This window comes from Staurois parvus, unplaced genomic scaffold, assembly GCF_062004578.1.
Source record: "Staurois parvus isolate SC_StPar_1 unplaced genomic scaffold, SC_StPar_1.0 ptg000855l, whole genome shotgun sequence".
Lineage (NCBI taxonomy): Eukaryota > Metazoa > Chordata > Amphibia > Anura > Ranidae > Staurois > Staurois parvus.
The window spans coordinates 319086-331961 of NW_028318651.1; the positions used below are offsets into that span (position 1 = coordinate 319086).

The window sequence follows — 12876 nt, forward strand, 5'->3', positions numbered from 1 at the left end:
GCGCCTCGGGACTGTCCATCATTTTAAAGGGCGCCTCGGGACTGTCCATCATTTTAAAGGGCGCCTCGGGACTGTCCATCATTTTAAAGGGCGCCTCGGGACTGTCCATCATTTTAAAGGGCGCCTCGGGACTGTCCATCATTTTAAAGGGCGCCTCGGGACTGCCCATCATTTTAAAGGGTGCCTCAAGACTGTCCATCATTTTAAAGGGCGCCTCGGGACTGTCCATCATTTTAAAGGGCGCCTCGGGACTGCCCATCATTTTAAAGGGTGCCTCAAGACTGTCCATCATTTTAAAGGGCGCCTCGGGACTGTCCATTTTAAAGGGCGCCTTGACTGAAAAAAGGTTGAGAAACACTGATCTATAGGAATGAAAGACAACAAAAATGATGTACCGCCCACGGCGAGAGGCGAGAAGCAAAGGCCTCTTGCGCACAGGGCCGTCCAGCTGTATTATTCATTCCCATCAGCATTTTCGTGCGCCCGGGGGGGGGGCAGGTGCAGAGTTCAAGGGGCCCAAGGAAAAACAAATAAATAACAAAGGAAAAAAAAAACAAAAAAACCCCAAATGAATCAGAAATATATTATGTGTATAATAGAATGCCAGATTAAAAAAAAAAAAAAATTAAAGCGTAATCAAATTTTGGCAAAAACGTCTTTCTGATGGCAAGAAATCTTCACCACCAATCAGGACGCATCAAAAATGTTTTATAAACTTTGAATACATTTAGAAACGAGTTTTAATCTGGAAATGAATTGGACGCACATTATCCTGTACTGTGCCATTGATTAGTTTTGTTTTCATCCGCTTGTCTTTATTTGATACGTTGTATTGTTTGTTCATTTGTTTTGATTTTATACATTGCATTATTTATTTGTTTTGATTTTATACACGGCGCCCTTTCTTTGTTTTTATTTCATACATGGCATTCTTTAGTCATTTGTTTTTATTTGATACACTGTAATATTTATTCATTTGTTTTGATTTTATACATTCGTTCTTCAGCCCGGGTTCACACTGATGCGGTGCTGAACTTGCAGCGTTTTCTGTGCGAATTCCACACCGCATCAGAATCGCACCAAGTTCATGCGGCTGTGTATGCTAAGTTAACAACACCCCGAAAGCGGTCCGCAAAACGCGGTGCGATGTGCAGAATCGGATTCCATAGGTGTGAATACCTGTGCGATCCAATTCTAGCGCGGACCCCAAAAAAGGGTCCTGCGCATTTTTGGTGCGGTGCGATTAGAGCCATATAAAATGTACGACTCCGATCGCACCGCACACAAATCACATGTGATTGGCCGAGGAATTCGGTGCGGTTCCTGTGCGAATCACATGCGGTTTTCCATGCCGCACATGTGTGAACCCGGGCCAGGGGCGGACTGACCATTTGGAAACTCGGGCACTGCCCGAGGGCCCGGGGTCAGTAGGGGGCCCCATGAGATGCCCCTGGTACCTTTTTCATAGGCTTTTTTGAGTTTAGGCAAAGACACAGGGGCCCCATGATCCCCTATTGCCCGGGGGCCCCATGAGTTGTCAGCCCGCCCCTGACCCAGGCTCACTGTGGGTGGTGGTTTTATTTTGTAGAAGTGTATCAGGAGGGATTGAACAGCCCTACACTCCGGGCATAAAAAAAATGTTGCTTACACATGTGTTTTTTTCCTTTCAGGCCCCATGCACACTAACGTTTTTTTAACCCCTTCCCACCGGCGCCTCCCAGCCCTTTAAGTGTTTCAGAAGCTGGGACAGGCGGGGTTTAGGGATCATGTGAACGCCATGACGCGTGGTCACGGCGGTCACATGATCGGGAAAGGTCCCGATCGAAAGAGGAGACTGGGACCTTTCTGTGAGTACCAGACGTGTGCTGGGAGCGCGCACTCTCAGCACATATGTTTTTTGATAATTGCACGCAAATGTGCGGCTGCTCGGCGTCTATTTTGCGTCCATTTGTGTGCGGCCGGCGTGAAGAGGTTAAGCTCCTAAAAGCGGTTATTACCTTTTTTTTTTTTCTCCTAGAAGCTAAAATAATGATATCCTGCGTGTTCATGAACACTAATTTAGGCTATTGGCGTTTTTTTTTAGCTTTTAGGAGGGAAAAAATGGTTTGTTTTTTTGGAGCGTTTTTCCAGCAGAAAATATATATATTTTTGAAATATACTCTTCAGATTTTTTTAACATATAAAAAAGTCATTTTAACATATATTTGTAAATTCCAAAAATGTAGATTTGTATTTTTAAAGACACACAGTATATTTTTCATATATTTTCTAATAAAAACGCATTTCAACGTGCAGTATATATAGATATATTTATTTATTGAAATCTGTTTTGAAATATATTGAATACGGCCAAAATTGGAGCATTTCAATTATATGTCAATATATTTGGGAAGAATATTTTTAAAATAGATTTTCAAATATACTGCATGTCTTTGTAAATTCCAAAAATGTAGATTTGTATTTATAAATATATGTTAAAACGACTTTTTTTTAATTTTTAAAAATATATTCTTCAGATTTTTTTTTAACATATAAAAAAGGCATTTTAACATATAATTGTAAATTCCAAAAATGTAGATTTGTATTTTTAAAGACATACAGTATATTTGAAAATCTATTTTTAAAAATATTTTTCATGTATTTTGTAATATAAACGCATTTCAACATGCAGTATATATACATATTTATTAAAATCTATTTTCAAATATATTGAATACGGTCAAAATTGTAGCATTTCAAATAGATGTCAATATATTTGGGAAGAATATTTAAAAAATATATTTAAAATATATTTTTCTTCCATGTAAGTAGAAGCCGTTACAACAGCGTCCATGAATGAAGCGGGGTCTAAGAATGGAGAAGGCGGACCAATTAATCTTCTGCCCATCCCCCATTCATAAAAGCCATTACAACAGCTTCCGTGAATGAAACGGGGTCTAAGAATGGGGAAGGCATACTAATAAATCTTCTCCACCTCCTCCATTCATAAAAGCCATTACAACAGCTTCCATGAATGAAACGGGGTCTAAGATTGGGGAAGGTGGACAAATCAATCTTCTGCCCATCCCCCATCCATACTGTAGATCCTTTTCCATTCATGGAAGCTGTTGTACAGGCTTCTGTGAATGGAGGAGGTGGGCACAGTTGGGCTCTCTTGATAAAAGTCTGAAAAAGCTCACACTGTGCTATTAACCCCTGCTTCACCTAACGGGGGGGGGGGGGCATTTTGTTGAAAGGTGGACATATCAGCACACGGGACAGATCACGCAGAAGGTGGGTATAGTCCCCCATGTGCTGGGTTTTTTTTCCCCATCTCTGGTAGATTCTGGATAGCTGATCCCCCCACCGGAGACATGCAGTACAAGAAGATCAGATCAGCAGACCCCGCCTATAACTGAAATACCACCTATTGGTGGACCGCCCCCTTAAAAACCGCATTATGTGAACCGGCCAGGGGCGGACTGACCATTTGGAAACTCGGGCACTGCCCGAGGGCCCGGGGTCAGTAGGGGGCCCCATTAAATGCCCCTGGTACCTTTTTCATAGGCTTTTTTGAGTTTCGGCAAGGACACAGGGGCCCCATGATCCCCTATTGCCCGGGGGCCCCATTAATTGTCAGTCCGCCCCTGGAACCGGCCTTGATTTTTTCTGGATGGATATCGTCTCTCGCTGTCCAAAGAGGAAAAAAAATCTTACATTTTCTTCATCGAACTGGTCACCGCCGAAGGCCGCCACGCAGGGCTTGATACCGCCCGTCCCGAAGGCGATGGCAATCAGGCCAATGATGCACAGAGCCCTGAAAAAGAGGCGGAGTCAAAATATTGCATCTAACGAGTTCACTTACCCGTCCCCCTGCTCCTGTAAAGCTGGGAAGCTGTAATTTGTAGTTGGAATTGTATTCGACTTACGTTGGGAAGGGGGGAGGGGCGTCCTACTTACACATGCAGCTCCTCGCCGCCCACATACGGAATGGCGCCCACGGACTTGACCACATGACCGATCACGTACAGAATGGACAGCCAAAAGATGGTGCTGCGGGAAGAGAGAGGTGCTGTAATGAGATCGTATCCACAATAGCGATGGGCCGAACAACCCCCCCCCCCTGTATTCGGTTCAAAGTCGAACATGCGAACCCAACGAACGTTCGACCGCGAACTTCGCATTTAATGCAAGTCTATACGGCTCCAACTTATAATATCAAAAAGGGCCCATTTTGAAGGTTTATATGCCACTTATTGGCCATAAAAGGGGTCTGGGAACTCGGGGACCGCCCTGAGGGACAGGAAGACAGGAATCAATGAAAAAATTCATTTCTAAAAGTACCATTTTTAAAGGGGCGGTCATTTTTCATTGCTTAAAGTGAACAAAAAAAAATAATGAATAATTCCTTTAAATATCATGCTTGGGGAGGGGGGGGGGGGTCCCCTTAAACTACCTGCAGAGTTGTACACAATGTATAGGACTGACTTTTTTTTAAATGAGATTTTTATTAAAAAAAAAAAAAACAGCGTGGGGTCCCCCCCACCCATACCAGACCCTTTAGGTCTTATACGAAGGTTAGTAGGGACCCCGCAGAAGAGAAAAAAGTTCATGGGGTTCCCCCTAAAAGCCATACCAGGCCCCTTGGATGGATGGAGGAGTTCGCTTTGAATATTAACCCCTCACCCTCCAGAGGATCCCCCCCCTCCCCCTCCTGACCGGGCCATTTTTTGCGATACGCGCCACGTTACTTTAGCTAACAATTGCGCGGTCATGCAACGCCGCACCCAAATGAAATTTACGTCCTTTTTTTTCCAGAAATTGAGCTTTCTTTTGGTGGTATTCGATCGCCTGTGCATTTTTAAATTTTTTTTTTGCTCTATAACAAAAAGACCAACAATTTTGAGAAAAAAACAATATTTTTGACTTTTTGCTATTAAACCTGTTCAGTAAAAAAAATTTTTAAAAAATCAAATTTCGTCATAAATTTCGGCCAATATGTATTCTGCTCCGTGTCTTCGCTGAAAAAAAATCCCAATACGTGTAATCGGTTTACGTGAAAGTTATAGCGTTTACAAATGGCGGGCTATATACTGGGAATTTTTTTTTGTACTAGTGATGGCGGCAATCAGCGACTTATAGCGGAACTGCGGCGGACATTCTGACACTGGGGGTGGGGACTGACTTGGTGTCACTGACATCCCCAGTGACACCAATACAGTGATCGGTGCTAATAAAAAGCACTGACACTGTACTAATGGCACTGGGCAGGAAGGGGTTAACATGAGGGGCGATCAAAGGGTTAATTGTGTGATGTGTGTGTTTCACTGTGTGCATGCTGCTATGCGGAGCCATACAAAGCAGTGTGCAGGAGCTGACAGGGGAGAGATCTGCGTTGTTTACATACAGTTCTCTCCCTCCGTCGGTAATGCTCCTCGATCACCGGCGAGTAATCACCGGCCAGGACCCGATGACTGACAGCCGAGGCCACGAATAGGGTCGCAGATAGGGCGCACGCACACGCCTCCTACCCAGAAATGCGAAATCACGGATATATACATGATTTTGCGCACCCGTTCCGCCCCGTAGCAATATATCTGCTGTAGGGCGGCAGGAAAACGGTTAAAAATAAACAAAATAGCACTTTCGGTGCAGGGGCGGACTGACAACTCATGGGGCCCCTGGGCAATAGGAAATCATGGGGCCCCTGTGTCCTGGCCCACACTTAAACCACACCCAAAAAAGCCTATGAAAGGTACCAGGGGCATCTCATGGGGCCCCCTACTGACCCCGGGCCCTAGGGCAGTGCCAGAGTTTCCAAATGGTCAGTCCGCCCCTGGTTTCTCCCCCCTGCGCTCTGCTTTTTATATAATTTTTATACATTTTTTGCCACTTTATTTATTTTATTACTATCAAGTCCCCCCCATGTGGAAGCATGAGTGATAGGTCCTCTGTCATGGGACAGGAGGAAGGGTCAAATATTCTTAGGTCCACAAATCGACCCATTAACCACTTCCAGTCCGGACACTTTCCCCCCCTTCCAGTCCGGACACTTTTACCCCCCTTCCAGTCCGGACACTTTTACCCCCCTTCCAGTCCGGACACTTTTACCCCCCTTCCAGTCCGGACACTTTTACCCCCCTTCCAGTCCGGACACTTTTACCCCCCTTCCAGTCCAGACACTTTTACCCCCCTTCCAGTCCAGACACTTTTACCCCCCTTCCAGTCCAGACACTTTTACCCCCCTTCCAGTCCAGACACTTTTACCCCCCTTCCAGTCCGGACACTTTCACCCCCCTTCCAGTCCGGACACTTTTACCCCCCTTCCAGTCCGGACACTTTCACCCCCCTTCCAGTCCGGACACTTTCACCCCCCTTCCAGTCCGGACACTTTCACCCCCCTTCCAGTCCGGACACTTTTACCCCCCTTCCAGTCCGGACACTTTTACCCCCCTTCCAGTCCGGACACTTTTACCCCCCTTCCAGTCCGGACACTTTTACCCCCCTTCCAGTCCGGACACTTTTACCCCCCTTCCAGTCCGGACACTTTTACCCCCCTTCCAGTCCGGACACTTTTACCCCCCTTCCAGTCCGGACACTTTTACCCCCCTTCCAGTCCGGACACTTTCACCCCCCTTCCAGTCCGGACACTTTCCCCCCCTTCCAGTCCGGACACTTTCCCCCCCTTCCAGTCCGGACACTTTCCCCCCCTTTCCAGTCTGGACACTTTCCCCCCCTTCCAGTCCGGACACTTTCCCCCCCTTCCAGTCCGGACGCTTTTGCTATATAAATGAAAATGTAAAAAAAAATTTTTAAAAAGGGTTTTTCTTATAAAATTTTGCAAATAAATAATATTTCTTCATAAATCTTGGCCAAAATTTATTCAATCATCTTTTTACTAAAAAAAAATAACCCAAATTAGTTTATAACAAAAAATGTTAATTTTTCTACATTTATTTTTACATTTTTATTTTTTTTTTATATTATTATATATATATATATTTTTACATACTGTCACCCTAGCAGTACAGTCACCATGGTGACACTGCACTACTTGTGGGGGGGTGATGAAGATATTTTTTTTTTGTTACACTGATTGCTTTTACACCCATAAAGGCTGTAAGAGGAATCAAGTTCTCCTTCTCTCTGGCTGCATTCTTGCAGCTATTGAGAAATACTGTGTGAGCTGTGATTGGTCACAGCTTGTCACATGGTACAAGGCTGTTGTGAATGGCCCTGTACCATGTGATCTCTGTGATCATTCACAGATTTCACATGTAGTAAGCAATGGTGTCAGAAGTGACATCTTGCTTACTATTATCAATGTGATCACTGATTGGCCAATCAGTGATCACATGATCGGGACCGTACGACGATCAGTGTTCCACTGTGTCTGGAGGATCGCGGTGCTGCGCGCTCCCAGGGAGCTCACACAGGCTGTGACTGCGGGCGCCGTTTACAAACCTCCTGCACTGCTCCCACCCGGCCGTTTATGTACATGGGCCGGACAGGAGGTGATTCATGAGGTGAACTGGTTAGAGAAAAAACCATGGGACTCACTTGAATTTGCCCAGCCAGCCATCAGCGATGGGGGCTCCGATGATTGGGGTGAAGTAGCAGAGGCTGGAGAAGGCGTGGTAGACGGTGGTGGAGAGGTTCTCGCTCCAGTGCAGGTAGTTCAGGAAGTAGAGAGTCAGGATGGCTGTAACGTGAGACAATTCGTATTAATATTTTACATGGATGGGAATATATACAGTACATTGCCCCCAGTATTGGTCGGCCGGCCTTTCCACACACATGACCTTTAATGGTCTCCCAGTCTCAGTCCGTAGAGTTCAATATTGAGTTGGCCCCGCCCTTTCTACACACATGACCTTTAATAGCCCCCCAGTCTTAGTCAGTAGGGTTCAATATTGAGTCGGCCCCGCCCTTTGCAGCTATAACAGCTTCAACTCTTCTGGGAAGGCCGTCCACAAGGTTTAGGAGGGTGTCTATGGGAAGGTTGGACCATTCTTCCAGAAGCACATTTGTCAGGTCAGGCACTGATGTCGGGGGAGGAGGCCTGGCTCGCAGTCTCCGCTCTAATTCATCCCAAAGGTGTTCTATGGGGTTGAGGTCAGGACAGTCAAGTTCCTCCACCCCAAACTGGCCCCTCCATGTCTTTGTGGACCTTGCTTTGTACACTGGTGGGCAGCCATGTTGGAGAAGGAAGGGGCCATCCCCAAACTCCTCCCACAAAGTTGGGAGCATCAAATTGTCCAAAATGTCACCTTAAGAGTTCCCTTCACTGGAACTAGGGGGCCAAGCCCAAACCCTGAAAAACAACCCCACACCATAATCTCCCTCCACCAAACTTTACACTTGGCACAATGCAGTCAGGCAAGTCCCGTTCTCCTGGCCACCGCCAAATCCAGATATGTCCATCAGATTGGCAAACAGAGAAGCGTAATTGGTCACTCCAGAGGCACTTCTCCATGCTCTAGAGTCCAGTGGCGGCGTGCTTTACACCACGGCATCCGACGCTTTGCATTGCACTTGGTGATGGAAGGCTTGGATGCAGCTGCTCGGCCATGGAAACCCATTCCATGAAGCTCTCTACACACTGTTGTTGGGCTCATCTGAAGGCCACACCAAGTTTGGAGGTCTTTAGCTATTGACTCTGCAGACAGTTGGCGACTTCTGCGCACTCTGCGCTTCAGCATGCGCTGACCCCGCCCTGTCATGTGACGTGGCCTACCACTTGGTGGCTGAGTGGCTGTTGTTCCCAGTGGCTTCCACTTTGTTATAATCCCACTAACAGTTGAGCGTGGAATATTTAGTAGCCAGGAAATGTCACGGATGGACTTATTGCCCAGGTGGCCACCTATCACGGGAGCACGCTTGGAGTCACTGAGCTCCTGAGAGTAGCCGGTACACCTGTGCAAGACTGAAGGGGAGGAGCCGCTACACCTGTGCAAGACTGAAGGGGAGGAGCCGCTACACCTGTGCAAGACTGAAGGGGAGGAGCCGGTACACCTGTGCAAGACTGAAGGGGAGGAGCCGGTACACCTGTGCAAGACTGAAGGGGAGGAGCCGGTACACCTGTGCAACACTAAAGGGGAGGAGCCTGTACAACACTGAAGGGGAAGAGCAGGTACACCTGTGCAAGACTGAAGGGGAGGAGCCAGTACACCTGTTGTAGAGTAGAGGGGAGGCCGGAGGTAGGATTTAATTCTTCTCACCGTCCTGCAGCCGCACACAGAAGGCGACTGCGATGATGACGCGGTGCAGACAACACGCATTATGGCGACTCCTCATTATACTTAGCAGACAATTATCTGTGTCTATTGAACTCCACTGACTCGCCAACACAAATAAAGTCACGCGAGGCGCTCGGCGTGGACTGGAAATGTAATGATTTTCCGGCAGTCAGAGGGATCAATAGAAATTAATTTGTGAAACTAACTTCATGGGAATACAAGATGCGGGACGGGAATGGCGCGGACGGATTGGCCGCCTCCGAACGAGAATACAGCGATCGGAAAACATCTCCACTCATTTCTACTTTCCAACTGCTAAATTAAAAAAACAAATCGATTATCCGGCTTCTCTGGAGAAATCCTCGCTGTCCGTTCTGTGCGGATCGGGAACAATGTAATGAAAACTTTGAGTGTCACTAAACCCCCAGCAGTACAATCAGTCTGTAGATGCAGGAAAGCATGCTTGTTATACTGACTGTGGAACCTAAGGGGTTAATCCTCTGCATTGTGTAAAAACGCTGTTTGATCCTGTCTTCTCTGATCCTCCCCTTCTTCTACTGTCCCCAATCAATTTGCTGATAGAACAGAGCCTTGGGGTTAAGCTGCACATGCTTAGTTTGGTGTGTATTGCTAGAGAGGTATTTTTTTTTCTTGGGAGAGTGCATGTGATCAGCACAGGGCCAATCAGCATTGACCAGACAGAGGGTCAGGGGCCATGCAACCTCATAGGTCAGAGGGGAATGAAAACTCCTACAATATTAACCAGTGCTCTGCTGGACACTGATAGAAGTCACAAGACTGCTATATACTGCTGATGAGAAAAGGGATTTAGCAGCTTATATTTACTAATAATTGCATTTCCATGCTGTGCGTACTGTGGGAGACCGGATATAGTGAATGCGGGGTCCGGGGAGACCGGATATAGTGAATGCGGGGTCCGGGGAGACCGGATATAGTGAATGCGGGGTCCGGGGAGAGCAGATACAGTGAATGGAGGGTCCGGGGAGACCGGATATAGTGAATGCGGGGTCCGGGGAGAGCGGATATAGTGAATGCGGGGTCCGGGGAGAGCGGATATAGTGAATGCGGGGTCCGGGGAGAGCGGTTATAGTGAATGCGGGGTCCGGGGAGAGCGGATATAGTGAATGCGGGGTCCGGGGAGAGCGGATATAGTGAATGCGGGGTCCGGGGAGACCGGATATAGTGAATGCGGGGTCCGGGGAGACCGGATATACAGTGAATGCAGGGTCCGGAGTTTATTAACACTTTAAAGCTGTCAGGTCACATGATCTGCCCTGGCCAATAGGAAGAGAGAGGGAGTGCTTAGCATTATGTCAACAATTACCATTCACTTGTCTTACCCATCTCAGCTATGGAAAGTTTGCAATTACATTCGTTGTCATTAGCCCTCACCTTTCATCCCGTAGAAGGAGAACCTCTCGCAGAACTCGTTGACGATGATGAACATAATACTCAGCGGGTAGTTGGTTCCACATATTCGCTGCAGGAGAGAACGCACGAGAGTGAGCGGGGATCGGGGGGGAGGCTGGGAAGCATTGCCAGACTCTCTATAGTAATACATGTGGTGGAGCCGGACTCTCTATAGTAATACATGTGGTGGAGCCGGACTCTCTATAGTAATACATGTGGTGGAGCCGGACTCTCTATAGTAATACATGTGGTGGAGCCGGACTCTCTATAGTAATACATGTTGGGGATCAGAGCTCTCTGGAGTAACAGGCATAGTGGAGCTGGACTCGCTGCATTGTGCTGGGCTGTACTCTGTATTACTCGCTCTGCATTTGTTTCCAGAATCTTTTGTGAAATCTTAACAGAAATCCTAATCTCAGGTCTCAGGCTGATGTCCCTCCCCGGACTCTCAGGTCTCCCATGGTCTCAGGCTGATGTCCCTCTCCGGACCCTCAGGTCTCCCATGGTCTCAGGCTGATGTCCCTCCCTGGACTCTCAGGTCTTCCATGGTTTCAGGCTGATGTCCCCCCCCCCAGACTCTCAGGTCTCCCATGGTCTCAGGCTGATGTCCCCCCCCCAGACTCTCAGGTCTCCCATGGTCTCAGGCTGATGTCCCTCTCCGGACTCTCAGATCTCCCATGGTCTCAGGCTGATGTCCCTCTCTGGACTCTCAGGTCTCCCATGGTCTCAGGCTGATGTCCCTCTCCGAACTCTCAGATCTCCCAGGGTCTCAGGCTGATGTCCCTCTCTGGACCCTCAGGTCTCCCATGGTCTCAGGCTGATGTCCCTCTCCGGACCCTCAGGTCTCCCAGGGTCTCAGGCTGATGTCCCTCTCTGGACCCTCAGGTCTCCCAGGGTCTCAGGCTGATGTCCCTCTCTGGACTCTCAGGTTTCCCATGGTCTCAGGCTGATGTCCCTCTCTGGACTCTCAGGTTTCCCATGGTCTCAGGCTGATGTCCCTCTCTGGACTCTCAGGTTTCCCATGGTCTCAGGCTGATGTCCCTCTCTGGACTCTCAGGTTTCCCATGGTCTCAGGCTGATGTCCCTCTCTGGACTCTCAGGTTTCCCATGGTCTCAGGCTGATGTCCCTCTCTGGACTCTCAGGTCTCCCATGGTCTCAGGCTGATGTCCCTCTCTGGCCTCACAGATCTCCGATGGTCTCAGGCTGATGTCCCTTCCCAGACTCTCAGGTCTCCCATGGTCTCAGGCTGATGTCCCTCTCTGGACCCTCAGGTCTCCCAGGGTCTCAGGCTGATGTCCCTCTCTGGACTCTCAGGTTTCCCATGGTCTCAGGCTGATGTCCCTCCCCGGACTCTCAGATCTCCCATGGTCTCAGGCTGATGTCCCTCTCTGGACCCTCAGGTCTCCCAGGGTCTCAGGCTGATGTCCCTCTCTGGACTCTCAGGTTTCCCATGGTCTCAGGCTGATGTCCCTCTCCGGACCCTCAGAACTTTGATCATCTGGATGAAGCCCACCTATCCCAGCAAGTTAATGGTTAATAGACCGCAGGACAACTCACCGGCACTCTTTTGGTTGGCGACGACTCTTTGCTGAAGAAGTCTGCGATCCGGGACCCTGAGGAGGAGAAGAGTCCCGACATGATGTCAGAGTCTCTGGAGTCTCTGTGTCCTCCTATTCCAGCCTTCCTTCCTTCCCTCCCATCCCTGCTGGGTGCAGCTCACCTCCCGACTTCTCTGCAATTAACTCAAACATCCCTGACCTGCTAATTATAGAGGAACGCGGAGGGAACCTCCCGCCTGGACGGGACTTCCCGGGACTCGGGATGGGGAACCTCCCGCCTGGACGGGCCGGACTCTTTCCGGGACTCGGGGTGGGGAACCTCCCGCCTGGACGGGCCGCACTCTTCCCGGGACTCGGGATGGGGAACCTCCCGCCTGGACGGGCCGGGCTCTACCATGGACTCGGGATGGGGAACCTCCCGCCTGGACGGGCCGGGCTCTTCCCGGGACGGGGAACCTCCCGCCTGGACGGGCCAGGCTCTTCCCGGGACTCGGGATGGGGAACCTCCCGTCTGGACGGGCCAGGCTCTTCCCGGGGCTCGGGATGGGGAACCTCCCGTCTGGACGGGCCAGGCTCTTCCCGGGGCTCGGGATGGGGAACCTCCCGTCTGGACGGGCCAGGCTCTTCCCGGGGCTCGGGATGGGGAACCCCGACATGGAATACTGGA

General features: G+C 49.0%; 1 protein-coding gene across 1 annotated transcript in view; it reads right to left on the bottom strand.

Moving 5' to 3' along the window:
* Window positions 1-12495, bottom strand: part of LOC149443507 (solute carrier family 15 member 2-like) — a 57907-nt gene extending 45412 nt beyond the window's left edge. Inside the window, exons 1-5 of the mRNA XM_089655605.1 lie at window positions 12208-12495; window positions 10632-10719; window positions 7540-7681; window positions 3940-4032; window positions 3697-3796 (exon numbers count right to left, since the gene is read on the bottom strand). Of these exons, the coding sequence (XP_089511731.1) occupies window positions 3697-3796; window positions 3940-4032; window positions 7540-7681; window positions 10632-10719; window positions 12208-12288 (504 nt within the window). The 5' untranslated portion in view covers window positions 12289-12495. The remainder of the gene's footprint in view (window positions 1-3696; window positions 3797-3939; window positions 4033-7539; window positions 7682-10631; window positions 10720-12207) is intronic.
* Window positions 12496-12876: the final 381 nt, after the last annotated feature.